This window comes from Triturus cristatus, chromosome 11 (assembly GCF_964204655.1).
Source record: "Triturus cristatus chromosome 11, aTriCri1.1, whole genome shotgun sequence".
Taxonomy (NCBI): domain Eukaryota; kingdom Metazoa; phylum Chordata; class Amphibia; order Caudata; family Salamandridae; genus Triturus; species Triturus cristatus.
In genome coordinates, this window is record NC_140594.1 from 1,086,909,364 (window position 1) to 1,086,936,864 (window position 27,501).

Genomic DNA, 27,501 nt, shown 5'->3' on the forward strand with positions numbered 1-27,501 from the left:
ACTGCGGTGCAAAATGTTTACAACAAATACCACATAATTAAACCATGTGGTGTACATTTGTGAATTTTGCTTTAAGTGAAATATGGGAAATGTCACCAGCATAAAGGGATAGCATAAAAGGGCTCTCGACAGCTATTTAAGACTGAAACGGTCACGTCTGGCACACGTTAGGGCGGTGTGGTGGGGGTGGGGGATGGTGGAAGTTGACAGACAACGGGTTAGGTAATATTAAATAAATAAAACCACTTGCTTTGCGCTTGCCGACTGGGCAACATGGCGATGTGGCGAACGCAAGGTAAGTGGTTTTACTTATTTATTTAATATTAGTTAACCCATAGTCAGTTGACTTCCACCACCCCCTAACTCACCCTGCCCTTACCTAGGCGAGCCGCCACTGGACTTTAACATTTTGATATTAACGAGGAGTGAAATGGGTAGTTTGTGACTTGTGCTAATCCTTGCATTTTTGTAAATTGAGGTCCATCCGGGACTGGTCATATGGGATCCATAGTCATCCCTTGGAAGGTTGGTGAACGCTTGGCAATTTGCAGGGCCCGGACAAGCTGTGGAGTTGTAAGCCGTTCCAGCCTCAAAAATAGACCCGCGTAAGCAACACAGAATTTATTTTGAGGCACCTACATGATTTACTGTTGCAGAGAAATAATGCTCCTTGGTACTGGGCTAGAGATTGAAATACTGGAATATTTTATAAGTTCCTCCTCAGACCTGTTTTTTAATACAGTATGGGTTTTTTTTAACAACATATGTGGAAAATTGTACTGTAAAGATAATCATTTAGTCCAATTCATAAAATGAAAATTCACAGGGCGATTACATCCTCTTTGCAGACTCCCCTGCGGAGAGACTTGCATACATGCTGTGCCTACGCAGAACAGTACAGAGCTTGTATTAGAATGTTTCCCATTCCCAGGGGCTCCCAGCACTGAGAGGAAGTTACATTTTCTTGATCATTCTGAAGGAAATTAAACTAGTTCTGGTCACCAAGTTATTCCAGTGTTTTAAGATATGCTCAGGCTAAGCTGTTATTAATGTGCCTCACATGAAATAGGTGTGTTGCAAGTGACTAGTGAAGTGACCATAATTGTTTACAGGAATAAGAGTTGCAGCATCAGCGTTGACTTTGGGAAAGTAAAGTTTAATCTGCCAAAAAAAGGTGGGGTTGTTTCTCCGCCTCTGGGGTACAATTGGTCTTCGACGGGTGCAGTAGATAGTTGCCGTGCACCCGGTGAAGACTTTTCCCAAGTATTACCCAAAGCATGATGGGAAACAACCCACACCAGGTATGGAGACACTAACAGTGCACACCCATTGTGGGGTTAAATTATACTTCATAGCAATTGGTGTTGAAAGGTTCACCAGCAGGGACTGCCATTGGCAAAACAGCTACCTTTGTGAGATGTGGTGTTGCAAGGGGGGTCCAGAGGGGCAGTCCGCCCCAGGCAATACAGGTTTTGGTCGTGTAGGCCTCCCCCTGCTCTTACCTACGGCCATCACGGGGCACCAAACATCAAGGACCGCCACAAGCGGCAAACGGTCTAGCTACGCCACTGCTTTGTGAAGAAACCTCTGGCGTTCTGCTGGAACAGTCTAAGTACGGCAGCGTTTCCACTGATTATTTTGTGGAGGTAAACTATCACCTCAATGACAGGTGGGAAGTGTGTGACCCAAACTCTACATCAGACCATTCGTCTTGAGACCACCTGTGAGTTTTAAAATTCAATAGCCTCCCTGTCCTTAGTGATCAAGCGCCCCCCCCCCACTTTCCATGGATCCACCCTCCTTTCACAGCTTTTATTTATTTATTGAATTTTAATTTGCAGGCAAGTCTTCCATCTTCATTAATAATGAGGCATCTTATGTTGCAAAACCCCTAGATAGAGCCAGACGCTCTGTTTGCCTGAAGCATTTTTAAAAAATACTTTAAATACTTTTTAATACTTTTTATACATCCTCTGGCCAAAATGAAAGAAGTTTTCCTGAATTTTGATCCCAGGCCTCACTCAGATTTTTCACAAGCCTGATGGACCATACTATTGTTTTCAAATAGGTCCCCCATGTCATTAATGGACAGCCCTAGCTCATTTTTACAGTCTTACTATATCAATAGTGATCAGCATTAGCAATTTTCACCAGTGCAGTAAAATCTTCAGTACGGCTGTGTAAGTTCTTCTCAGCTGGGCTTCTCTTTCAAGACACTATACCCGCTTCTTTGATAAGCTTACACTGGCACAGTACTAGGCAGTTTCTGCATGACTCCTGCACTTTAAATTCAAGGGTGTGGTCTCATTTCATCGGGCCTCCTGCATTTTCAGTGGACAATATAGGAATCACTACATTACGAATAAGTAATTGCATAAGTTATACAATTTATATAGTGCGATCACGATCTAAGAGGTTGCGTGACCCTTGTGATAGACATAACAAAATATCCCAGCTCATTGTATGTGTTATATTAAAACTTAACGGCGTTTGTTTATGTTCATTATAATTTCTTGAAACATCAGAGTGCAGAAACTGAGAGACCCAAGCGCCACCATGTTTACCACTGACATAACATTCTCATTTCACACTTTCCCCAGGTAACTGAATCAGCTCAAAATGGAACCCACTTAATCCCTCCTATATGTCAAACACTCATGTTTGATGTCGGCTTCATAGTCCTGTTGTCTCCTGCAGTGGCGTAGCGTGGGCAGGGTCACAGGGGCGGTGGCCCTCTGCGCTAAATTCCTTAGAGGTGCAAAATTTTAAAAGAAAAAAAAATCGTACAAGTAGCTTTCTCTGATTATTGAGGAAGTGTTAACAGTCCACGGGTTAGAGGGGGCCAATACTTGCTTTGACCTGAGCTTGCAACCCACGCTACTACGCTGGTTCCCTGTGAATGGGAGCAAACACCACTGCATTCAGTGCCCTCTCCCCCTGCAGGCAGTGTTGCTAGCCACTAATTCTTGCATTCTTGCCACGTCCTCCAGGTCTACACACACCACAGCATGACCATGTCAGTCCCCTCCTGGTTCGCCTGAACCTCTGCACGAACACTGTTTTGTTCTGCACACAGGGGTGTTGCAACAGGTGCAAAACCTCTGGGCCACCCTGCAAAGGACTTGCTGTGTAAAAGTCATCATAATATACAAATTACAACCCCCACTGTGGCCCTACTAGGGTAAGCAGAGGATGCTCCTAAACTGATGAGGAGACGTGCTGCTATACTGGTGCGACCAGCATAGCGCCAAGTGGCCAAGGACCCATACCCACAGGGCAAGAAAGGATGCAATGATGTAGCATGCTGAATGCTGGAATAGATGTGAATTTATACCCAGAAATAAATAGAATCCAAGATAAATGGGACCGGTCAGGACACAATCGCTTTTAATTTGATCAAGTGAGGGGAAAACGGTTTACCAAATCAGGGAAGGAACAAATAGAATCTGAGGGAAGGGCAACAGAGACCACAACCAAAAACTTGATGGTATTAGTGAAAGGTAAATCTTAAGTTCTTTCCTGCAAATGGTAGGGCTTGTTTTTGAAGTTGAAGGGTAGGCAGCAAGGAATTCAATGATTTAGATCTCACTGTGGCTAGAGAAAGGCCTCCTATTCTACCCTTTTTTAATTAAAAAATGTTTTTAAACAAAAATGTGTTTAGATCTTAAGGCACGTAAAGGTCTGTACCAAGTGAATAAAGATGCCATACAAGTTTGTTGACTTCTTTAAATTGTCTTGTGAGAGAGACAATACATTGAAAAATGCATGCTTCTAAAGTAGAGGTCAGTAAGCAGGAAGCAGAGACAGACTGATGTGTGCTGGGATGATGGGCTGCACTATGCACTTTATATTTCAAATAACATAGTCTTGCATTACCATTGACGCACACATAACTGGGAATCACTGATGTACCCATAGGAGAAGCAGGATACTGTAGGCTGTACTCGATGCATGACAAGAAGACCATGATCCTCGCGCCTTTTGGAATAATTTAAATAATTATTATGATAAAAAAGGGCTGTCCACTTGCAACAGTTTGTGCTTTGAAACCTCATGGGGTAGTGTCTACGGTGCATCACTACTTTGGACCATTGACCCCTTGTGATCACGCTAGTCCATATCCGCACAATCCATATAGGGGTTTCACAGGCATCTTTGACTCCTACTGTAATACTACAGTGCCTTGAGAGCACAAACAGGCATGCATGCCTATTTCACCCTGGGATGTTTTGTATGATATGACTCCTGGTGTTAGTTAAACGACAAATTGAGACACATCACAATGCAACACTGACATCATTTGGCGTTGTGACTGCAAGTGTTTGTTCTTTTGGCACTGACAGTGCTACAGCATATCTACTACAAGACGTGCTCCAACAGTAACGTGGCACTTCAGAGTTGAGAGTATGATTACAAGCATCTTGGTTCATCCACATTCCATAATGAAGCATATACTTGCGCTTACCACTGATATAGTCTTTGACCCCCAAGAGCTTGTTGTAGTCTCTCTCTTAGAAGCAATATCCAGAAGGACAGTGCCACACAGTCTACGGTAGTGTAAGAAAGTTTAGAAAGTGGAGAATGTGAATATCTCTCATAAATTTGTCATTCGTTGTTCCTCTGCTGGAACACTATTAATACCCCAAAACTCCATGAATTATACAGTTTAAATTTCAAAAACATGTTCCATATGATTGCCCTCCAGCACATCTACTTCTCAGACAACTTTGTCAGCTATACAGCTGGAGGAGCATATAATGTCAAGCATATTATAATATAGCCTTATAGCCCGCCGATGCAGGCTTTACCGGCCATTAAAAGCCTGCTTCAGCGTTATCTGTGAGGGACTTTGACAAGGGAGCAGGCCTTTAATGGCTAGTAGAGCCCGCTATGGATGGCTCTGAGGCTAGTACAACATTCCGCCCTAGAGGGCAGAATGTTTCAAACTGTAAAACAAAGGCCTCACAGAGCCTAAGGGGGTTGAAATCCCCTCTGACTCCGTTAGGCCTTTGTTCACAGAAACAGCTGTAAACAAATATGGGAATGTTGATGCTCCGGGCTTCTTCCAGGCATTAGAAGCCTGGAGCACTCCATTGTCTTCAATGAAGCGCTCAACATTCCAGTGTTTCTAATAAGCCATCTTACTTTCCAATTGGCAATCTTTCCATTTGTAGATCAATCTGCAGTCTGCTTAGCACTAAGTTGCTTTACTTTTTTGTACCTTTATCGATAATAAGATATGATTGGCAAGAGCACCTCTGACCACAAAATGCAGGGCTGTTTATGGTTTAGGAAATATATAGCTGTGCTGCGTGCAAACTAATCGTAGGCTTGATGTACTGAAAGAGTGGTCTCAAAAAGTGGTCACAAATTGCACACCAACGTTTTGCAAGCAATCTTTAATTTTGCAATGTGACCTATGTACTATTAAGTCACATCACAAAATATCCAGTCACAAGCCTCAGTGACTTATCAGGCTAATGAACATTAATTAGACGGGTCAGTGTTTTGTGACCCCCGTTCATTGGCTGCAAACACAGGAATGATGGCCGGCAAGGAACTGCAGAGCGCTTTTTAAGCAGCCGCCCTTCTTCCCTAAACAACCTAGTACTCTTTAACAAAAAAAACAAATTAGGAAAATACATGGGGAGCAGGCAGATGTTACATACCATACCAAGGTGCAATTACAAGGGGCAGACTCTTTCATGCCCCTTCTTAATAACAATTCAATTAATTTTGCGAGGTTGGAAATTATTTTCCAGCTCACAATATGGTTTCAGTGCATACCGAAAAGTCATTTTGCGGTTAAAAACAGTTACACTGCTAACTCAGGATTTGTGACCACAAAATTAGCTGATACACAAGCTCCAAATGGTAACTATGTGTTTAACAGGTACATGTCACACTAATCAGCCTTTTTAGGGCTGGTTAAACAGCCTTTGTTGTTTACTGCCATTTGTAACCATTTCTCAAAAATATACATAGTGGGATTTGGCCCTGTTCAGAGGAGAATATCGCCTGTCCTGCTATTCGCTGTGTGGTGCATCAATCCACTTCCTATGGGACAGTTTGCATTGCAGTGTATGAGGGACTATTTTACATCTAAAACATACACTCAAACCAACATAATTTTTGTCACATTCAGTTCTTCCATTTTCTTTATTTCAAGATGCCATGCCTCGGGTAGATCATGACACCTGTCTTGTAAGAAAATGGAGGACCTGAAATTTGTAATTTACACTTTTGAGTAAGTTGGAACTTTTGCATATATTCACTGCTTTCCAGGATATATAAACTGCACTTTTTTAGTAACCTACCCTTTCGTGATTAGTCCAGTAATACACATGGTCAACCACTGGTTCTGCAACACCCTCTTATAGAAAATAATTGAGATAGGGACTTACTTCAAAAGTGAGGTTACTACAAAAGTCCAGTTTGTGTACAACACTTTTTAGTAAGTTTTATAATACTACTGTAGTACAACAAAACTGTAGTTAATCAGCCCAGTGTGTCTTTTCTTGACACAATAATTTTCCCTGTTTCTTTCTTATCGGATACTCCTCTTGAATTTAGCATTCTGTGTTCATTTCATGTAAAGCAATCAATATTTTTCTAAGGAAAGCTACCATTGACTTGAGTTGTTATGGACTACAAAAAGAATGTTATTAGTGGTGGCAAGCCTTCAGCTTCTACATTTTGTCACAAGTATACAGCTACCTTTCTATGTCTGTTTCCTGGTCTGTTAATCTTATATTGCAAGACAGAAAACAATAAGGACCATCTTGTTGTATGACTGGCATTAAGATATTTCATGGAGCAATAGTAAAAATGATTCTTGTGGTCTGTCCAAACATTTATCATGTGCATTGCTACCTCTAAATAGTTTCCACCTTTGTGCAAAAATGTGTTTAATTGCCAAAACCTTTCTATTCCAGATTGTATATTTCCTTTTGATATAAAATAATATTTGTGAGTCGAAAGCCACTGTATTAACTGCTTCAGGCATCGGGTCTCTTTGTGATAATACTGCTCCAATGGTGTGTGAAGAGAAATCTGTTTCTGCAATATAAGCAATTGGGGACCTGGGTGTCATAAAATGGGTGCCAATGTGAATGCAGTCTTTTGTTTAAAGGCCTTAAGTTCTTCTCTCCCTGAAAGAGATGGTCTCACTGGAATAGTAAAATGATGGGTTGCATTGCAGTAGGGAAGTCCTTGATAAAGTGCTGGTAAAAGTTGGCAAAACAGAGGAATTACTGCATCTCTTTAACAAATATAGGACACGGCCCACCAAGAACTTCCTTCACTTTAGAATTGTCCATACTAACTCCCTTTCAGAAATATGGCGCCCTGAAAATGTAACTTGTTAGACATCAAAGAAACCTCTTCCAGCTTTCAGATGCAGGCTGCATATTTGAAATCTCTTGAGTAATTTCTTTACCCATGGACAATGTTGTGAGATAAATCAGACAAAATGATAAGTAAACAAGTTTAAAGGTATCTAATATGTCTCTGAATATGTTGTTGACAAAGTGCTGGAATGCTGCAGAAGCATTACACAAACCAAAGTGCACAATGTTGTTCCAAATTATCAGAGTAGATAGGATGTCATACAAGTAAACAAGATCAAAAGTATCTAATATGTCTCTGAAGACATCGCTTTCAAATTGCATTGCTGGAAGGCAGCAGGAGCATTATACCAACCAAATGGCATGACTAAATATTGGAAATTGCCATAGCAAGTTTTGAATGCTGTATTCCATTCATCCCATCGTAAAACCAAATTATAAGCTTCTTGAAGTTCAGTTCTTGGCATGTCTGACACATTTGTGTTGAACAGAATTGAAAGGCTAAAACTAGCAATTCCTGGTGGTAAAAGTATTCCACTGGCGATAGTGTATGTCAGGCCTGTGATGCCCATTTGGATAGGAGATGAAAAATTTAGATGCTCCTATTGGTGATGTTGCGTGTCTCTAATGAATTGTTTTTATAAATTCTCTTTAGGTTATTGTCGCCAAAATTCCACCTCTTTGATTGTTTGACTGTAAATCTTTACATGAGGAATCTGGGTTCCTGGAACTAGATCAATGGCACAATCCTACTCCAGATGAGTGGCTGGAGTATCTGCGCACTGTTTGCTAAAACCTATTTGAATACATGATAGACTGACAAAACTATCCCCTAAGGGTCTCTCCTCGACTGATTTAGCTCCACATTAATTCTTTTAAGTACTACACAGGTTAATGGTTGCATTATATTTATATTCATACATGGTCTACAATGAGCTTTATGCTAGGGCAAAGAGAACATAATGGATCTGTTGATTTTGCAAACAATTGTTTATAAATGGGGTGATACAGGAATTGTGGTTCCCTGAGATAATGGAGCTATGATGGTCGTGAATTTTCTGATCCGATGATTGGGAACCACTTTGTGAACTGACTTTGGAAGTTTTACATGCTGCAAATTAAATCTTATGGTTGCTCTCAATATTGTTATCTGTCCTGATGATGACCTTTGAAATCGCTGAGATTGAAACGCCGTTTATGTTCCCCTTTGGCAAATCTAGATGAAACATATATTGCACTATGTTCTTGATATATTACAGACAAACTTTTGGATTCTTATCTTTCTGCCATTATGTGCTTTTTGTTTACACTGTGATATGTTGTATATGTTTGTTTAGTGTAACTTTGTGAGCACCAATTACCTGTTTATGTATTGGACTCTGTATTGTATTTTTTGGTTTGTTGTATAAAGAACAACTCAAATAATAACTTTTCTGCAAAATTCTGTTGTGGTTAACTTGTTTTATTGTATACATTTTAAGGACTGTATGCAAGGACGGATGTATGAACCATTTTGCAATCACAAGCACTGCAGTGCGGAGTTCGCAACTGTAAAAAGGTTTTGGCCATATACCAACTCCACTTTAGTAGATGGTAAAGTTTTACCAACTCCTAAAATGGCTACTCAACTAGATATTGACTCAGTATTTGGAAGGGGTATATTGTGGGTGTGCCTGAAAAATACCAAATTAGTATCAGATGTACCAATTTTCTGTGACCAGGATTCACATCACAAATCATTAATAAGTTACTGACTTCCACATTGGGGTGGTAACTTATTCACATAAGAAATGCAATTCCCCTTTGTTAATAGTTGGAAAAGTTTAAGGGCCAGTAAGCAGTGGCCCAGAGGAACACTGCAAAATCTCACAAACGTTGAATAAAAAAAAAAAGATTTTTTCAAAGCCGCCTAAATTTCATTAAGGAAATTAGTCTGCTTAAAAAAAATCTTTATAAAAAATAATTAACAGACATTAACAGAGGACCTATGCAGGCTACTATCCCTGTGAAAACAACCAATCGCAGTGAGTTTCAATTTGTGAATTAACTTATAATTATTAATGACTATAACCAATTCTAATTTGAAATTTTGTGAACCAACTTATTAGTACATAGGTCGTGCCACAGAATTAATTAATGATCTAAAAAAGAATGGCCGCAAATTGTGACCAGTAGATTCATACATCTAGCCCTGGATAGACTACTCCATCAGGAATAAAACCCAAGTAGTTCAGAAAAGGTAATATGGGTTTCATTGATTGTGAGTTGAAGAAGGCTTTTCTTAGGCAGGGACCTTCTATTCGGGCTCCTTGCTAAAAAAAACTGCATAGTTTAATGACTGACCAATTTACTTTTGTGTAGTACAGCTGCCACAGACGTTTGTATGTCTACTGATATTTTAATTTGCCCTTTCTTTTGTCTATAGCAACAGAGAAGAGAAAAAGAAGTGAGAAAGCAACAGGAGAGAGACCAGCGGCGGCGCTATGAGGAGCAGATCCGTCGAGAGGAGGAGCGGAGACGTGCAGAACATGAGAAGGTAGCGTGAAGATTGTGAAACAAAGTGGGCTGCTTGGTAGTTTTGGTGCGCGTTGCTTGCGTCTGTGTATCCTGCCTACTAGTGGCTAGTGTCTAGGTGCCTAATATTAAAACCTCTTGTGCTGGATCATGTAAGAAAACTGTATTGTTGTTTTATATATATATATATATATATATATATATATATATATATATATATATATTTTTTTTTTTACTGTTTTTATTAAACAAGAAAAAGAGTTAGGTCATCGCATACAGTTAGTCATTAATTGCAGCAGTGTCACATTTTCGCAAGGCATGCAGTTACATAGCATATGATATCGCGTGTGGTAGGACAAGATGTTAACTACCTTTACATATCAAGGTGTCAACGGTTTGACAAGGGTGGGGACATCTGGGGGCTCACAAATATTGCCACAATAAACATTCCACTTAGTCCAGATCGCTATCCATTTTCATGGGCAGCCACGTGCTACATATACCATCTTCTCCCTTACCATACACCAGTCCATATCCGCCTTCCAGGCATTCAGCGTTGGTGGTACCGCCGCTCCCCACAGACGGGCAATGTTCCGCTTGGCTACCATCTGACTAAGGGTTGCCCAGTTTTTGCCTTTAGTGTTAAGGTCCGTGGGCTCCCAGACATTTAGCAGACATCTCTTGGCTTCAGGCCGAATTACCACTCCCCAGACTGCGCTCATACATTCGTGCACTTTTCTCCAGTAGTCTTGAATTAACGCACACTCCCAAATAATATGTCAAAAGGAACCTTCGAAGCCACATTGTTTTCCACACAGCCCTTCCTCAATCCTTCACATCAACACTAGCCTAGGGCCAGAGAGATAGACTTGATGTAAAATCTTTAACTGGACAAGCCTCAGTTTAGATGAAATAGAGACCTCCCTAGGAGAGGACAGTTCCTCCTGCCATTCCTCATCGTCTAACTCAAGGCCATCCCGCCCCCATTTCTCCCTCAATAATATTAAGGGTCCGGAGTGTTATGTATGAGCTTTTTGTATGCGAGGGAGATGGCTTTGTCTGGCAAGTACCCATCCAGCAATCTATCTTCTAGAAGAGAGGACTCTGGAGGGGAGGAACCCACAGGGATGTTAGATTGGAGGGAATGTCTGACTTGTACATATCTAAAATATTCTGAGTCTGCTAGCTCATGTGTCTGTTGGAGTGAAGCGAATGAGACCACCCTGCTTGTTCCCCAGAGATCCCCGATGCGGGAGAGCCCAATTAGGTCCCACTTTTCAAAGCCCTTGGTTCGCCCAAGTGTACCCAAGCACTCAGTGGCAGGAGCTTTTGGCCCATCCTAAGCTATGATTAACCGTGTGCCAGAGCTGGACTGAATGTTGTGTGGGCCCTGTCAGTAAATATTTGTTGGGCCCTGAATAGAGTACCCATTTGTCCATCCTGTAACCCGGGTCGTCCCCACCGCGGTAGGTGCAATGGTTGATGGCTGAAAGATGTGCCGCCCAGTAATATTTTATGTCAGAGAGTGCTATACCTCCGTCATACCAACCGAGTGTTAGCTTGTGAAGTGCAATGCGTGGTTTACCATCCCACAGTAGATTTCTTTGGGTACTTTCGATGTCTTTAAAGAACCTGGGTGGAACTGGGTCTGGGAAGTTCTGGAGGGCATAGAGGAAATGCGGCAATGTCGTCATTTTAAAAAGCGCTGCTCGTCCCAGTGAAGATATTGGTAGCGGCTTCCAGGTAGTAGTGTCTCGCTTGAACCTCTGTAGGGTTGGGAGGAGATTGCGCTCGTAACGGAGTTTAGCGTCGGTTGTGATGAAAATACCCAGGTATTTAAATCCGTCTGTTGCTATCAGGATCAGGTAGTCTCTAGGCAGGGGGGGGGGGGGGGGATCTCCGTGCAAGACATATAACAGCGACTTGCTGCAATTAATACTGTATGCCGAGTTTCTCCCGAAATTTGTGAAAATATCTAGGACCACCCGTATTGACTTCCGGGGGGGTGGGGGGGGCAAGATATAGGATGATGTCGTCTGCATAGATTGAGATTCGATCCTCACATCCCTCAGCCCACTTAAGTCCCCTGATAGAAGGATCCCACTGTATCCAGGCTGCTAGTGGCTCGAGGGACAGGGCGAAGAGTAGGGCGAGAGGGGGCATCCCTGTCTCGTCCCTGTACCGAGAATGAACAATTCTGAGATTTTATTGTTTACCACCATTTCAGCCAACTGTTCTGCGTAAAGGAACCGCACCCATCCGATAAAGTTGGGGCCGAAGCCCAACTTTTTGAGGACCGTCATCAGATACGCCCATTCGAGCGTGTCAAACGCCATCGTGGTGTCTAGCGAGACCACTATTGCGTCTTCCTGGATGGTGGCCTGTCGCCCCAATACTCCATGAAGTCTTCACAAATTGAGCGAGGTATTACGGTGTGGCAAGAAGCCAGATTGGTCGGGGTGGACCAGTTTGTCTATTACCTGCCTTAGCAGGTTGGCCAATAGCTTAGCAAGGATTTTGGGCTCTGCATTTAGTAGGGAAATAGGTCTATAGGAGGTGCACTCATCTTTCGGCTTTGCTTCCTTAGGTATGGCTACCAGTGTGGCGATACCTTGAATTGTATTGATGTTGTGTTGTCACCATGGTATAGTTAAGAGAGGAACAGTATAAAATGAGACTGCAAATTATATTGTATTAATATAATGTAGGATTGTTATGTGATAGAGACCTGAATATCCTTTCATCACACATCACCGAAAGCCCCTGTTACATTGTGACATTTTGCGATGTTATATAAACTTCTATTTGATGAGAAGACATATTTTTTGTGATATGGCCACATGTATGTTCTTGTTACTATGAATACTATGAAGGGGGCATACTTCTCAAATTTTGCCTTAAACAATGGGTTTAGTGAAGAGCTGCACTACCATATTTATTGCATGTAGACAGGCAGACTTTGCCTTGCCCACACTTCAGGCTTATGTGCAGTGCTGGCAAATTGAAGGTTGTTTTAACATTCCAGAAAATTCTCTTTGCTTGAACTACCGGGATATGTAACTTTTATTTGCACAGATGAAAAACCTTGTTGAACTATAGAACCACAGAAGATCGACTGTGTTGTGATGCCACAATTAGATAAAGCTAATTTGAATCAGAAAATTGTTTCTATAGAATAGGCCACAATGTAAGGTCCTTTCTCTAATGGATGCTCTCTCTCACCCAAGCACAGTTCCCCCGCTCCTCAATCCGTACATTTGTGGCCATTGGTCTGACATGCCCTATAACTCAAGCTGTCAAGTGGCAGTCCTATATTTTTTGATGAAAGTATCATGAGCTGTGGTTCATCCTGGGATTGAACCTGTCTTTGATTTAATTGATTTTTTGTTTCCAGAAGAACAAATATTAATTTAGAGTTATGAGTCAATTTTGTGATCTATAGGATGACAAACTGAGGCTCTCTGACACCTCAGTGAATCTAACTTTGAGCAATTCATTAGCTGAGTTTTTTTTTCTTTTTCTCAGGAACTAACTCATATAAGAGAGTATATATTATATATACATACATATACACACACACACACACACACACACACACACACACTCACTCACTCACTCACTCACTCACTCACTCACTCACTCACTCACTCACTCACTCACTCACTCACTCTATGCTGGCCAGTTTAGGAAATGGCTCATAAAATGCAAAACCCCCACATTGATTGCATTTGCCAGGCTTCACAAAAGATTAAACAAACTCCATTGTTTTGAATCTGTGAAGTTTCAACAGCCCCTTTTCTCCTCAAAATTATGAAGGTGCAATCCTGTTACTGGTAGCCAAGCCTCGCAGTTCTTTTAATTCTATTTTGGATACTAATTTGTTTGTCTTCACTAATCTCTTTTAAATAATTTGTTCACCTCCACTTCTCTCTTTCTCTCTTTTTCTTGCATCCCTGACGCCAATGTCTCCAGGAATATATCAGGCGACAGTTAGAGGAGGAGCAGAGGCAGTTAGAGATCCTGCAGCAACAGTTACTGCAGGAACAGGCTCTACTTCTGGTAATGGGGAAGCACGGTCACAGCTTTCCCGCTCTGGTTGTATATGTTGTGTTTGTGCATGCACACTGAGAGCCCTGTCCATATTGCAAATCACAGTACTGTAAATTAGTTGAAAAACAGGCCAGTTTATTTGTACCATTCTGCCATCACAAACAGTATTGTGATTAACTTACTTATGTCTGTTTTGACATCAAGTTAATTTCAAGAATAATCAGATAATGAATTAAAAACCTCTTGAAAGCCCTCACATGTTCCTAATAAACATTGTCTGATTGATTTAAGTACAACTTGTTTAAGTACAGATTATCAAAACCTCAAAACAAAACCTCCTGCAAGGTTGATACCTTTCCTTGGCTAGTGTGTATTTGTGCTACGGAGGGACACTTTGTGATCTTGGATGCTAGCAAGAAACATTACTACTATCCTCATAATATAAATATATATGACCCTTGCATGAGTACATTCCATTTCTATCCTTGTTTGAAGAAAACTGTACTGTTTTCATCTATTGAGCATGGTATTCTCCCTTCTCATAAATGCTTAGCACAGGCTAAATTGCAATATGGACAGGACCCTGAAAGTCTTGTGTGCTGTGGGAGTTAGTAGTGTCAGTGGAAAATGTGTCCTCGATAATGGATTCAATAGGAAATGCAATTAATAACTCTTTATTGAAAGGTTAGCTATTTATATTATGCAGTAGATGTGATTATTAAAATAATTAGTTACACATCCTCAACATTCAGAGAATGAGTTACATTGGTCTTTTTCCTTTAAGAGCAAAACATGTTCATGGAGTTCGTTTACCTGGACCTTGTTACTGAATTTGATTAAAGCCTTGGATATTAAAACAGTTATTGATTGCTTATCTCTGCCCATGTTATTGTTATTGTTAGTGTAAGGGAATTTTCAATTTTTGAATAACAATTAGCCAATGGTTTATTCTAGTGGGAAATATTCCATAACATTTAACATTATGAATTGAGAAAGTTATAATTCAGATGTGCATTTTTTCTTCTCAGTGATTTGCATGATTGTCTATTAAAAGAATAGTAGTAAACCCCACTTCTTTAGAAGTGCTCAAACATTTAGTGTATTTCAGGCATTCAGTGTAATTGTCTGTGTTTTACCAGTTTCAATTAACTTGCACCACTGAAGTTCCAATTATGTTTCATTGCCAAATGTTATCCACAAAAGTGTAAGATAACATGATATCAGTGAAGATATTTCTTCTTTGCTGCCTTGGTTTGGCTGCAAGGCATATGATCCAAACAGAAATGAATGCTAAAAAGAGGTTTAAGAAAGTTTTTAAATTCTCTCAAGAAGGAACATTTAGTTACAAAAATCATAATTTTACTCCAAACTCAAAGAAAAATCAGACAAAATTCTCTCATAAGTGGTGAATTTTCCACTCATGAAATAAACCTGCTCCAAAATCATGAAAGTAATTTAAGAAATTTAAAAAGGTGGCATTAATTTAAAGTAATTTATAAAGCTATTTTCAAAAGTTGTCCTTGTTTGATTAAATAAAATATAAATGTTCCAGATCACTTTTCAGCAACAGCTGAATAACCTGCTTAAACATTGTTGGATTTTATTTGAAACAATTATTGAAGCCAAAATTGCACCTCTTTTTCAACAACAAACAATAATTATATAGGAAGTATGGCAATATTTTAAGTTTTCTGTCATATAGTGCGAACATTTAAATAAACAGTGGTGTATTTAAGAAAACATCTTAAAATTCAGAAATTGTGTATACCACAAGTTAGAAATTGTAAGTAACAAAATAATTACACATATTTGGGAGTTTAAAACTGTGTTATTGTAAATGTCAATGAAGTTGTTGAGATTAAACCTCACTTTGTGGCAAAGTAGTTGCCACAGCATTCACCAGGAATTAGGCCTGTTCTGGCATGCAAGTTTCGCTTGTGTCTGCATAAAGTGATGTTTTCTCTCCTGGGATAATAATTGGCAAAATCCACTGTTGCCCTTTTTGGGCAAGATGATACAGACTCCCTTATGCAAGCAATGGATGAAACAATATATTCTGGTTCAAGCAGTTGTTCTCTGGGGCAGTTTTTTTATTTTTCAAATGGAAATATCATTAATGCAAGATATCTGAAATATTTTGGTATAAATGCTTTAGTGTGTTCCATTGACCAAAAATATTTACTTTATTTTCTTCCCATATACAATTAATTTTATCATCTTCTCAAATATACTATGGTATTCATTGGTGAGTTCTGATTAAAATATACATGTCTATACAGTTTGTTACATCACAAATGATTACCTTGTTGCTCTGTGCTAAATAATCATTAAATTAAATGAATTCAATTTATCTACTGTATTTTAAAGTTAATACTCTAAAACTGTATGGTTTCTTTTGATTCTCACTACGGAGTATACACAAATTCCATAGCAGTGTTATTCTTGCACATGAATCACTTTGTTGTCATTTCACTGAAAACTACAAGGTATACGTTTTTGAGCTGACTTTGTTTTTAGCACCCAAGGTGACAGGAATATAACTTTGATATTTGCTAATTGAGGAAGAGACAGTTGTGTAATTATGTTCTTCATAATAATATCAGCATCGAGGACACTGTTTAGTGAAGTACCAGCTACCTTTAATGTGACTGCACTGGGACTTGGGCATGAATTTCCAAGACTAATGCAAGCTTTACTCATAGAAAAAAACCTTTGTTAGTAAACTTGCTAAAAAATCATGACCAAATCACACCTGTGTACCAGACACTGTATGTTCTTGCTGATTCACAGATTTAGTTTCTGCCAGCCCCCAAAGCATATATATTACTGTAACATCAATGGATATGACTTGTCTTGGTCCAGTATAAAGGATGTTTACCTACAGAGTTCAAAATAGATATCTAGAAACTTGTAATTTTCATGTTATACCTTCATGAAATGGATTGAACTTCCACACTGACATGTTTGGCTTCTTAAAGTAATTGCTGCTACAATATTCTTCTACAGCATTCCATGGCTTGGAATATACCTTTTAAATTCTGCCTTATTCCTGTTTCAGGAATACAAGCGAAAACAGTTAGAAGAGCAAAGACAAGCAGAAAGGTTGCAAAGGCAGCTACAGCAGGAACGCGACTATTTAGTCTCTCTTCAGCAACAGCAGCAGCAACAAAGACAACAGGAGCAAATAACTGCAGAGAAAAAGCCGCTCTACTATTACAAGGAGGGTTTAAATGTCTCAGATAAACCATCCTGGGCCAAAGAGGTAGGATACAATATTGGATGTTGAATGAAAGATGACAATGTTTTTTGCATGTTTTTGAATTGCAAGCATATTCCTTGCTCGCCTCAAGAAATTGTACGTACATTCAACTAAAGGCATGACTAAAATTATTACTTGAAATACAGAGCTGTCATTATAATGCTATCCATAGTAAATCACTTATGTTTTGACAATATTCATTTGCATTTAATCATAATATTTGCTTTCAGTGTCACCAGGTTCGTTAGAGAATTACAGGCAGAACATCTATCCATTACAGGACCATACATTGACGAGTCCCATGGAACTGAATAAAGAAGTATGCAAAGTTAGATATACACCCTAAGTCGGCTTATCCTGGTGCTTTGTTTTACAGCCTGTTTGATCCACTAAACTGATCCTCTGCCACTGCTGTGCAAATGCCAACTACCGAAAGTGATACACTAAATGATCTTATTAGTGCCCAGATATAAGGAGTTGGTAAAGTACTATCCGCAGGTGACTGCAGTTGAGATTCTAAATATGTAGTTATGCTCAAAAGTACAGCCACCAATCCTGTAGCCCAAATGAAATATCTCACAAACAGGACTCCAGCAGAGAACATTTCTTTCAACCAAGTGCTTTTGAAATTTCAAAAACAATTCATGTCTTTATTTAGTTCAATAATTACTGGCCAGCAAAAACATATAAAATTAAAACAATCTCAGCAATAAACAAAAAGAGAAATGTTCGTAGCACTCTACAACACCCTGCTTCAAACACCAGGTATTTTCTTCCTCAGGAAATTACGGATCCAGTCTAGATTACAGAGCTGGTTGCATCACAGATTATTTAACATGAATTCAAATAAATGATCTAATTAATAGTAATAAAATCCATTCATAGAGTTGCTTAATATAGATTATATAATTAAATAAGTAGTCTTTAGCAAATATAGGAATGAATACATGCTTCATTATTACAGAGTCTAAAATATCTGGTAAGCCAGAGTGTACATAGAAAACACAAACATCTTCAATGTGAAATTAAACAGCAATACAAACAAGTATATTCATATTACTAATTATTTGAATTCTCATTGCCAATGAGCACTACTGAACTCCTGCTGCCTTTGCCATGAAATGTTGAATTTATTAACCACAGGCTACACAACGGAAACACTGAGATGGGCTTGGGACAATTTACATAGGAGGGCAAACATGCAGATACTGTACGCTTCTTCAATACCTTTGGCGAACAACCCACAAATGCCACATCTGGAGGATCTGGGAGCCATTGCGAGAGCTCATAGACTGGGCATTCGCACATATGCGGACCTTTACCGCGAGGAGGGATTTTTGGAGCCTCCGGACTTTATGGACATACCACCCCCTCTTTCTCTGACACACTAGATCATCGCACACGGGTGGTCTGCTGCCAGGTGCATAGCACATTTCCAGACCCCCCACCAACCTTACAGGCCTTAGAAAACATACTTACCACTCCCTCAACGAATAAGCTCATCACTAGACTCTATTCCACTATGCAAACACACTATCCGATAGCCGCTCCAAATCGCATGGAGCAATGGAATGCTGAACTGCACCCGCCAATGACAGAGGAGGAGTGGAGGTTCTGCTGTGCTCAACTCAAACAGCTCTCCCCAAGTTATAAGCTCAGGTTAATCCACTTTAAATTTCTCAACCAATACAACAGGACACCCATCCAGTTATTGCGCATGGGCATTCGGCCCACTGCGGAGTGCTGGAGATGTCACACAGATCAAGCCACTTTCTTGTACCTGGCCTGGGACTGTCCCAAGATAGCGGAATACTGGACAGCGATCTTTTCAACAATAAGTGAGATACTTATGATATGCATAGAGCCTGGGGCACTGATGGGCTTGCTAGGGTATGTCAAGAATATCCTGTGGAGGTCCGTAGACTTTCAGCTATGCTATTATTGCTAGCAAAACGAAGGATTGCCATGAAGTGGGGCAGTCCGTCTCCTCCTAAGCTAAATGACTGGGTTCTAGACGTTATGTTCTGTCTGGAACATCTCACTGGATTTGGGGAATTAATGCCTCTTGTGTCTAGGCCAAAGGATATTTGGGGCCCATTTGTAAACTGGCTGAGGGCGGTAAACCAAGATGTTACAGACCCCAGGGGGGGAATTGACGATCTCACAATGCCTTCTGCTATATAGCTTCAATATGTATACACCTGTACAGTTATCATCCATGGTTGAATTAACTGTTGATAATTGTGTATGTGCAGTTCAACTCTTATGATGAACCCCTGCTACTACAGGACTATTTGGTTGTATACAACCGTCACACTTGGTAATTACTCTGTCTATGAATGCTTCATACATAAAATTCTATGACTTCTCTTTTTGACCTGGCAGTAAAATAAAAGTAAAAAAACCAAAATGTATTAACCACAGGCTAACAAATGTATTTTCTTAAACATTTCATTGTCAAGAACTATGCTCGATAAACTCTGTCTAGTCTTCAAATGGGCTAACTTTTTAAAGCTTGGGGGCTAGGCAGATGACAAAAGAATCAAAATATTTATTAGCAAGTAGTAGATGGACAACTCAGACAAAACAGAATCAACCAAACCGAATGCATGTGGGCAATTGTCTTGTTTTATAAATTAAAATCAAATCAAAGTTCTTCCACAGTGTTTGATACATTTTGAAAAAGAAGCTTGTCAGCAGCAAAAAAATCAGACACTTGATAGACACTTTTTATAGTGTTGCAAACGATGCACAGCTATTTCTGTCTACATACAGTTCTTTGCCGTCACCTGAAATCAGATAAGTTGCTTGGCTGGCTAGATAATTCTCAAAACATTACATTTTAAATGTAATATAATCATCAAGCACTGTGTTCTAGTTTCACACAAAAGGATCTGGTCGTTAATGCCCAGAACTGTAAACATTGAGATCTAAAGGTGTTAACCTTGTGTTCTATGGCTATTTATAAGGTCCAAATTACAATTATTGATCAAAATACTGGATAGTGCCTCTGTTTACAATCAGTCACAGTTTGTGTTGATCAGGTGCCAGTATTTGTTGACTGCAGTTCCTATTTCTTGAAATTCAATTGTAAGAGTAATATTCAAACATTAGGAGTTGTCTCAAAGTCAGGCTTGTATATCTTAGTAGAGTTGAGATGCGGTTTAAAGAAATATCTCTTTATTTGCTGACCTCTCAAATGTATATCGTTCAATAAGCTGGTACATTGTCCCTTTTCCATCCATCTGTACCACATTAATTTGTGTTCTTGTGCAAATAATTCAGATGTTCTACTATTACATTTAACAAGAACTACTTCACCATATAGGGTTCTCATTGTAAGGGAAAAAGAAAACTAGAGGAATCATGTAATACAGAATTCTGTTTATTTTAGTATTCTCCTACTAGGTTAGGTTATTTCGTATTTTCAATAACTGATGTAAAAAGACTAATTCTATTTGGCTGCATTTTAAAGTAAGCCCTATGGTCATTTGAATTAAAACACCTGCAAATATTAGCAAAACATTCTTTCTACCATTCCAAACTATCAGAATATCATCTGTGAGCTACAGCTAAAGATTTACTGATGATGTTCTTACATTCTGTTCTTTTCTGGGAGGCATGTAATTGCATTCATTTGCCTTATATGCTTGTCTTCATCAGATCATTACATTAGCCTTTTTTTTCTTGATGCTCCTGTTTCATTCATTTCAAGCTCAAGACCTTGATAGCCAGAACTCTTTTGAAAAGTTCTGTCTTCATTCTTCTAATTAAGCACATTTTGACCCATTCTCAATTTACTCTATCGAGGTGAGGTTTTGAAATGTAGTTGTTACATATGTTAACCAATTTATCAGCCAGGGTTTCGTCCTGTATGGATGCAGACACTGTGTACATGTGGAACAAATTGTTTCTGACCGCTTATAGTAAGACTATTTATGTTATGTTGCATCTCAGAAGTATTTTAAACCGTTTACCATGGGGCCCTGCTGATTATTCTTGTTGTACTGATTGGTGTGGCTCTTTACTTCTTTTCATCCATTTGGATGTAGCCAGGTACTTGCTGTATGTTTGCTGCATAGTGTCCAGAGATCAATTCTGTTATCAGTTATTTTTAACATATGTAAAGGGATGGTGGCGGTTATGATGGCTAAGTGGGGGGAAGTGGAGGTTTCTTCAGAAGTATGCCAGAGACACCCAATTATATCTTTGGATGCGATTTGAAGCCAGTATCTTTCACCTCAGAATTGATCAATTGTCACAGGAAGCCTACTCAAGCGTTTCATGTCTTAGGTGACTATACTTACAAAAGATGGCATGGATCTGGCATGAATTTGGCTTCCTGAAAGATATACATTTATCACCTGATAAACATGTAGCAACGAGTGTAATAACAGCCATCTCTTCTAAGATGAATAAAACCATTTCTTCCATCTGAATGTTTTGGTTCTGTTGTAGCATCTCTTATATTTTCACATACAGGCGGCAGATTACAGCTTTTATTTGCTTACCCAAATCTGTCCCTTTTTCCAAAACTTGATTTCTACTCAGCCACACGTCTACTAATTGCTGTAAGGTAATTTGATTGTATATCTTCAATAGTGAGGATCTAGCATTATCAAACTACATGGTACAGTGTATTTAGGAGGTGTAACTTTAATCTTAATTACCCTATTGGCACTCAAACAACTAGGAAATGTGTAGCTTTGCATTTTGACAGCCTCAAAGTTTGAAAATGCCAAACATATTCGGTAGAAGCACCCTGCCTATAGAACTTTCCATTCCTTTTCCCATTATTTCTTATTTAAAATAATTAAATACATTTCTGTTCACCTTAGCCTTTGGATAAATATTCAGAACTGTCCTGTTGTGTGCATCTCTCTTTACATGTTTATCTACATGTTATTAATAAGGCTTTTTCTGCTATGCACTCAAATAGGTTATGGGGTGGAAGTACTATGATGTATAGTACAGCATTTAGTGTTATTGGCATGGGATAGTACACAGACATTTTTATTGTATACCTGGTCAATTTACTTTTTGTAAGTTTTTGCTTTATGCGGAATATTGTTAAGCTCTCTGCAATTTACCAGGCAAAATGCACCACTAATCAAAAATTAACAATGAAAATAATTTGAGATTTTTCCTGCCTGGAAACATATACGTTACCCAGCTCTCCAGGCCGATTGCATGTTCTCCTTCAAGGCATGCTGCTAATGACAACTGCAATTTACATTGGTCATGGCAAGTGTTGCAAGAGATGATAATTTGAAGTCTAGAAGCTCTATTATTCTGATTTCAGATGATATTGCAGTTTAGAGTTTGTCAAATGTCCTTGCTGGAAACAGTAATCTTTATAATATCCAACAGAAGTGGCATAAATCCTTTAAGACTAAGTAGACAGAGGCCCCTGCAAGCTGCTTGTGTGTCATGTGGATTCTGTGCAGTTACAATCGCTATGAATAAGACTTGTGTTAATGGACTCCATCTCCAACCTTAGATGGAATAACTGACCTAACTCTACATCTCAAGCATTCTCTTTAATAATTTACAAATGTCCAAAGGATTTCCATCCTTCCATAAGTGAGAACCCTGTGTTCCTATCTACCATTGTAGTAATTTGCCATTTTATCTCCAGTTTACTTTGAATGGGTGAACCATATTTTCCATCTTTTCACAATTGACATGACGTTGTCCAATAGCCTCTCCATGTATTGGTAATCCAAGTATAAAAGGTATTCAAAGGCAATCTTCATGGAGGGGGAGGTTCTTATGAGATTTCATCTAGAACTTTGTAACGGCTGCTGTGGATCCAATAACATAATCCAAATGGACATTGCAAAGCAAGAATGCATCTTTATGCATTGTCTACAGGACTGTGTATATATATATTTGTACACTGTAAAGTTTTATCTATAGACCTTTTGTAGATGCTTTCCTACACAGTTTTAACCTGTCACAAACCACCTTTGCAGCTCTTTAAGAATTTGCAGAGAACAGTATAAATCGGATGTTGTATTGTGTGTCAGTAGATAGGACCCTTATGTATATAGTATAGTGATTTTCTATACATTAGTGCATTAAAATAGGGCATTAGAATCTTTTCTTATAACTTAATTTCAATCAAGTCCTGGCAGGTGTGTGGGTACCTATACATTCATGAAAACATATATGTGCTGCCAATGTGTCTCATTTGATTGAATTAAGTATCATTGCTCAGTGCTAAGGAGACACTATTTCTTGAAAATTGGTACATTCTACTTTTTGCAGCATTGAGTCGAGGTAAGGATTTCTTAATCATTATGTTTCTCACTTCTCCCACAAAGATATATTACTTGATACATAAAGCCAAACATAGGGCCTCTGTCCTAACAAAGGTAGCTCAAAAATGGTCTTCCTTACATTAACTGTAACATGTACAAGTCCGCCTCAGATTTGAGCGCTTTTCAACCCATACCTGCCTATAGCTTTCATATAATATATAATAATAAATATATATACATTTGTATTAATAAGACAGTTGATATGTAGGCTCACTCAGTGAGGGTAGAGAATATTCAAATTGCTCTCTAGTCTCACTCCAAGACTATATATTTCACTCTCTCTTTGAGGGAACCACAAGGAGCAGGTCTATGCCTAAACCTGTGTTTTGCCTGAGATCCCGTACTTTTAACAAAATAATCGTAGACATTTCGGATGTTGAAACATAAAATACTTAAGCATGATTATGATTCATTCTTTTTGTGTATGATGAATACAGTTAAAAAATGTTATGATTCTTTAGGTATGTCATCTACTTTTCTGTCCAAAGTATTGCGGACGAGGCTTTACCTAGCTTAACTAGCACCTTTTTTATTTATTTGAGAAGCACATGTATATGCAAATCTAAACTATTTTTTATGTTTAAATATAGTTTGTGACATCTGTTGAAATGGGAAGGCAGCGGTCACAAAATGTGAATAGGAATACACTACACCATGACATACCAAGCTGAACAAATCTGTTGGATTTAGTTAAATTTTGATATATTTAGTTAGATAAAAAACACAATATTTGTTTTGTTGCTTTAGAGGCGCCATATTTAATGGTGAACAACCTTTCATCTGAAAGGAACATAGGAAGACAAACGTTCTGCAAGGTACCTTGTGACATTAATTTCAAGGAAAAGGTCAAATCAATTTCCAACTGCCAAGAAAATGTAAGGCATTGTAGAACGACGGGTGGTGCAAAGAGACTCTAAGAGCAAATGAGCATTTTTTAAATACATAAAAGTAACACTCAGAAATGAGAAAATCTAGCAAATATATAAACCTGCCCACATAATATAGATAAGGTTGTGTGAACAGTTAATAGAATGAATGGGATACCATAAATGAAAATAAAATGGAAACTTGTTACAAATTAGACAACTGCTATAGAAAAATGAATTGTGGTACTAATTGCGATCACATCCTATACATAGTGTCCTTTGTCATTGTTTTGTTTCAGTTTGTTTTCTGTTGTAATAGTTTCATTTTGTGTGATCCTCCTCCCAGGTACAACAGCGGTCTCTTAGTAATTCTCCTGTTCTTCCTCATAAGGATCAGCATTCTTCTGTTATCAAACAAGTGCCATTGTTAACGAAGGAGGCATCTGCAAATCAGACATTCATCAGTAAGCCTTTTTCCAACCCTCCCAAATGGCAGCCAAACAGTAGACCAAAGTCACAGATTGAGCAGGTATCTGGCCTGCGGAAAGTGACTGATTTTCGCTCAGCAGTCGACATACCAACAATTTGCATCTCTCAAGCTGAACTGCAAAATGAACAGCGATCCCTCCAAGAAAAAGATGCTCTAGATGCCGAAATAAGATTCATTCTCCAGATGCAATTACAAGGACGTGAAGCTGGGAAAAAAAATGTGACCTGTATAAAGGGATCCCGGTCACAAGGATGTAGTCCAGACAAGGAAACAGAATCCCGAAAGGTTAGAAGTTTTTCTGGTACAGATTTAGCAGAAAAAATATGTAATTCCCCAATTAGTAAGCCAAATGTTCACCAAAATGGGATCTGTAAAAACCAGGATAAGTCATGTTCTCTGTCACTCACTGAAACTAGTAAGTCCCCAACAAGGTTTATGGAAGCTAGTGTTTTAGGACCCTCTCATCCTGAGCAAGGTTTTAGAAAAATGAAGTATTGTACTGATATTCAAAGAAGTGTGGCTGCACCTGACATTTTCCATTTTCCGGAGCCATGTGAGCAGCACCAGTTGAAACAATTAGAAGAGAGAGACCACAGTCACTCTCCATGCGGTTGTTCCCCACTCCGCACTCACTTGGACAATTCACCCTTCTATCCGGTCTCTTCTGACAGGACTTCCTTTCATTCTATAGCTCCGATCAATAACCATGTAATTAAGACATCGGAAGCTTTCCTTGATCATTTGTCCACTCCATATGATTCAAGAACATTAATGCATTCTCCTTTTCCTATGGATCTCCTTTCTTCTCAGGCTCCTCCTTGCAATGACATTTCTCTACACATTCCTAGTCACACACATACTTATCCTTCCAATGTATTGCCTGAGTCTTCTAGTTCACAATCTAGTAGACTCAGTCCCCAGCATGTGCCAGTCTTTCCACTCCCAGAAGAGTCCGGTCTTTGCAATGTGACGAAGATGAATCTTGCAACAAGGACACAGATTTCGGAAGCTGGCCCACCATTAACACAGCAAGCCCAGTATGATAGGCAATCGATTGATGACAGAGTGACTGTTCAAGTCAAACCACATAAATATGAGTCAGAGGATAACCATATCACATCCAAGAAGGAGCCCCTTTTAGATACACATCATCCCTACTTGCATTCTATAATCTCAGAGCATATAAGTTGTCCTATTGACAAATCTGTAAATATGCATTGTCATTCACCTATTGAAAGAATAGAGGTTGACTGTAATGAACAGAAAGATTGTAACAGCAGGAAAAAGCATGCTGCTGTATGCCAAAATAACATTTTTTGTCCAGATGCAATTATAAGGACGAGAACCTGCAAAAATAATGTGACATCCATAAATGGATTTCAGTCACAAAAATGTAGCCCAGACAAGGAAACAGAATCCCAAGAGGTTAGAAGTTTTTCTGGAACTGATCTAACAGAAAAAATAAGATGTCATTCCCCAATTTGTAAACCAAATATTCACCAAAATAGGAATCCTAAAAACCCAGAGAAGTCATGTTCTCTGGCAGTCACTGAAACTAGTAAGTACCCAACAAGTTTTATGGAAGCCAGTGTTTTAGGACTCTCTTATCCTGAGCACGTTTGTAGAAAAATTAAGTTTGATTCTGATATCCAGGGAAGACGTGTGACTGCACCTGACATTTTCCAGTATTCCAAGCCATCTGAGCAGCACCTGTTGAAACAATTACAAGAAAGAAACAACAATCACTCTCCATGCTGTCGTTCTCCACTCAGCACTCACTTGAACAATTCACCCTTGTGTCCTGTCTCTTCTGATAGCACTTCCTTTCATTCTACAGCTCCATTCAATACTAACATCATTAAGCCATCAGAAGCTTTCCTTGATCCTTTGTCTACTCCGTATGATTCAAAAATGTTAAGGAATTCTCCTTTTCCTATGGATCTCTGTTCTTCTCAGGCTCCTCCTTGCAATGCCTCCTATGACTTTTCTCTACACATTTCTAGTCACACACATACTAATCCTTCCAATGTATTGCCTGAGTCTTCTAGTTCATATTCAAGTAGACTTGGTCCCCAGCACGTGCCAGTCTTTCAACTCCCAGAAGAGTCAGGTCTTTGCAATGTGAATAAGATGGATCTTGCATCAGTGACACAGGTTTCAGAAGCAGGGCCACCATTAACACAGCAATTCATTGATGACCGAGTGAGAGTTCAAGTCCAACCACATGAATATGACTCAAAGGGTAAACATATCTCATCTAGAATGGAACCCCTGTTACATACAGATCATCCCTCCTTGCATGCTTCAATCTCAAAGCCTATAAGTTATCCTTTTGACAATTCTGCAAATATGAGTTGTCACTCACCTTTTAAAAGAATAGATGTTGAATATGATTAACAGGAACATTTTAACAGAAGAAAGCATGAGAAATGGGATTTTCAATTGAAGACTATCTTCGTTACAAGAGAGGGGGACAACAGATGACGCAGATCTAGGATCTTCTTTTCCAGATCATCTCATTCAACAAAAGCAGCTTAATTCAAATCCATAGATGTGCTACGTGAATGTAAACAATTATGCGCAAGCAGCTGTACAAAGTAGTGATAGTCTTATGAAGCGTCAGGAAACAGAGTTAGATCCCATTCTCGGTTGG

The 27,501-nt window shown here is 39.1% G+C and overlaps 1 protein-coding gene across 12 annotated transcripts in view; it reads left to right on the forward strand.

The window, feature by feature from the left end:
• The window catches only part of TNIK (TRAF2 and NCK interacting kinase), a 787,085-nt gene that overhangs the window by 587,788 nt on the left and 171,796 nt on the right, over positions 1-27,501 (forward strand). For 4 of the 12 annotated variants that reach the window (XM_085635448.1, XM_085635452.1, XM_085635449.1 and 1 more), the window contains exons 13-16: positions 9,772-9,882; positions 13,833-13,919; positions 16,969-17,172; positions 24,705-25,133. In XM_085635448.1, coding sequence (XP_085491574.1) covers positions 9,772-9,882; positions 13,833-13,919; positions 16,969-17,172; positions 24,705-25,133 — 831 coding nt within the window. The remainder of the gene's footprint in view (positions 1-9,771; positions 9,883-13,832; positions 13,920-16,968; positions 17,173-24,704; positions 25,134-27,501) is intronic. The other 8 variants (XM_085635456.1, XM_085635457.1, XM_085635451.1 and 5 more) reach the window with 5 other exon arrangements.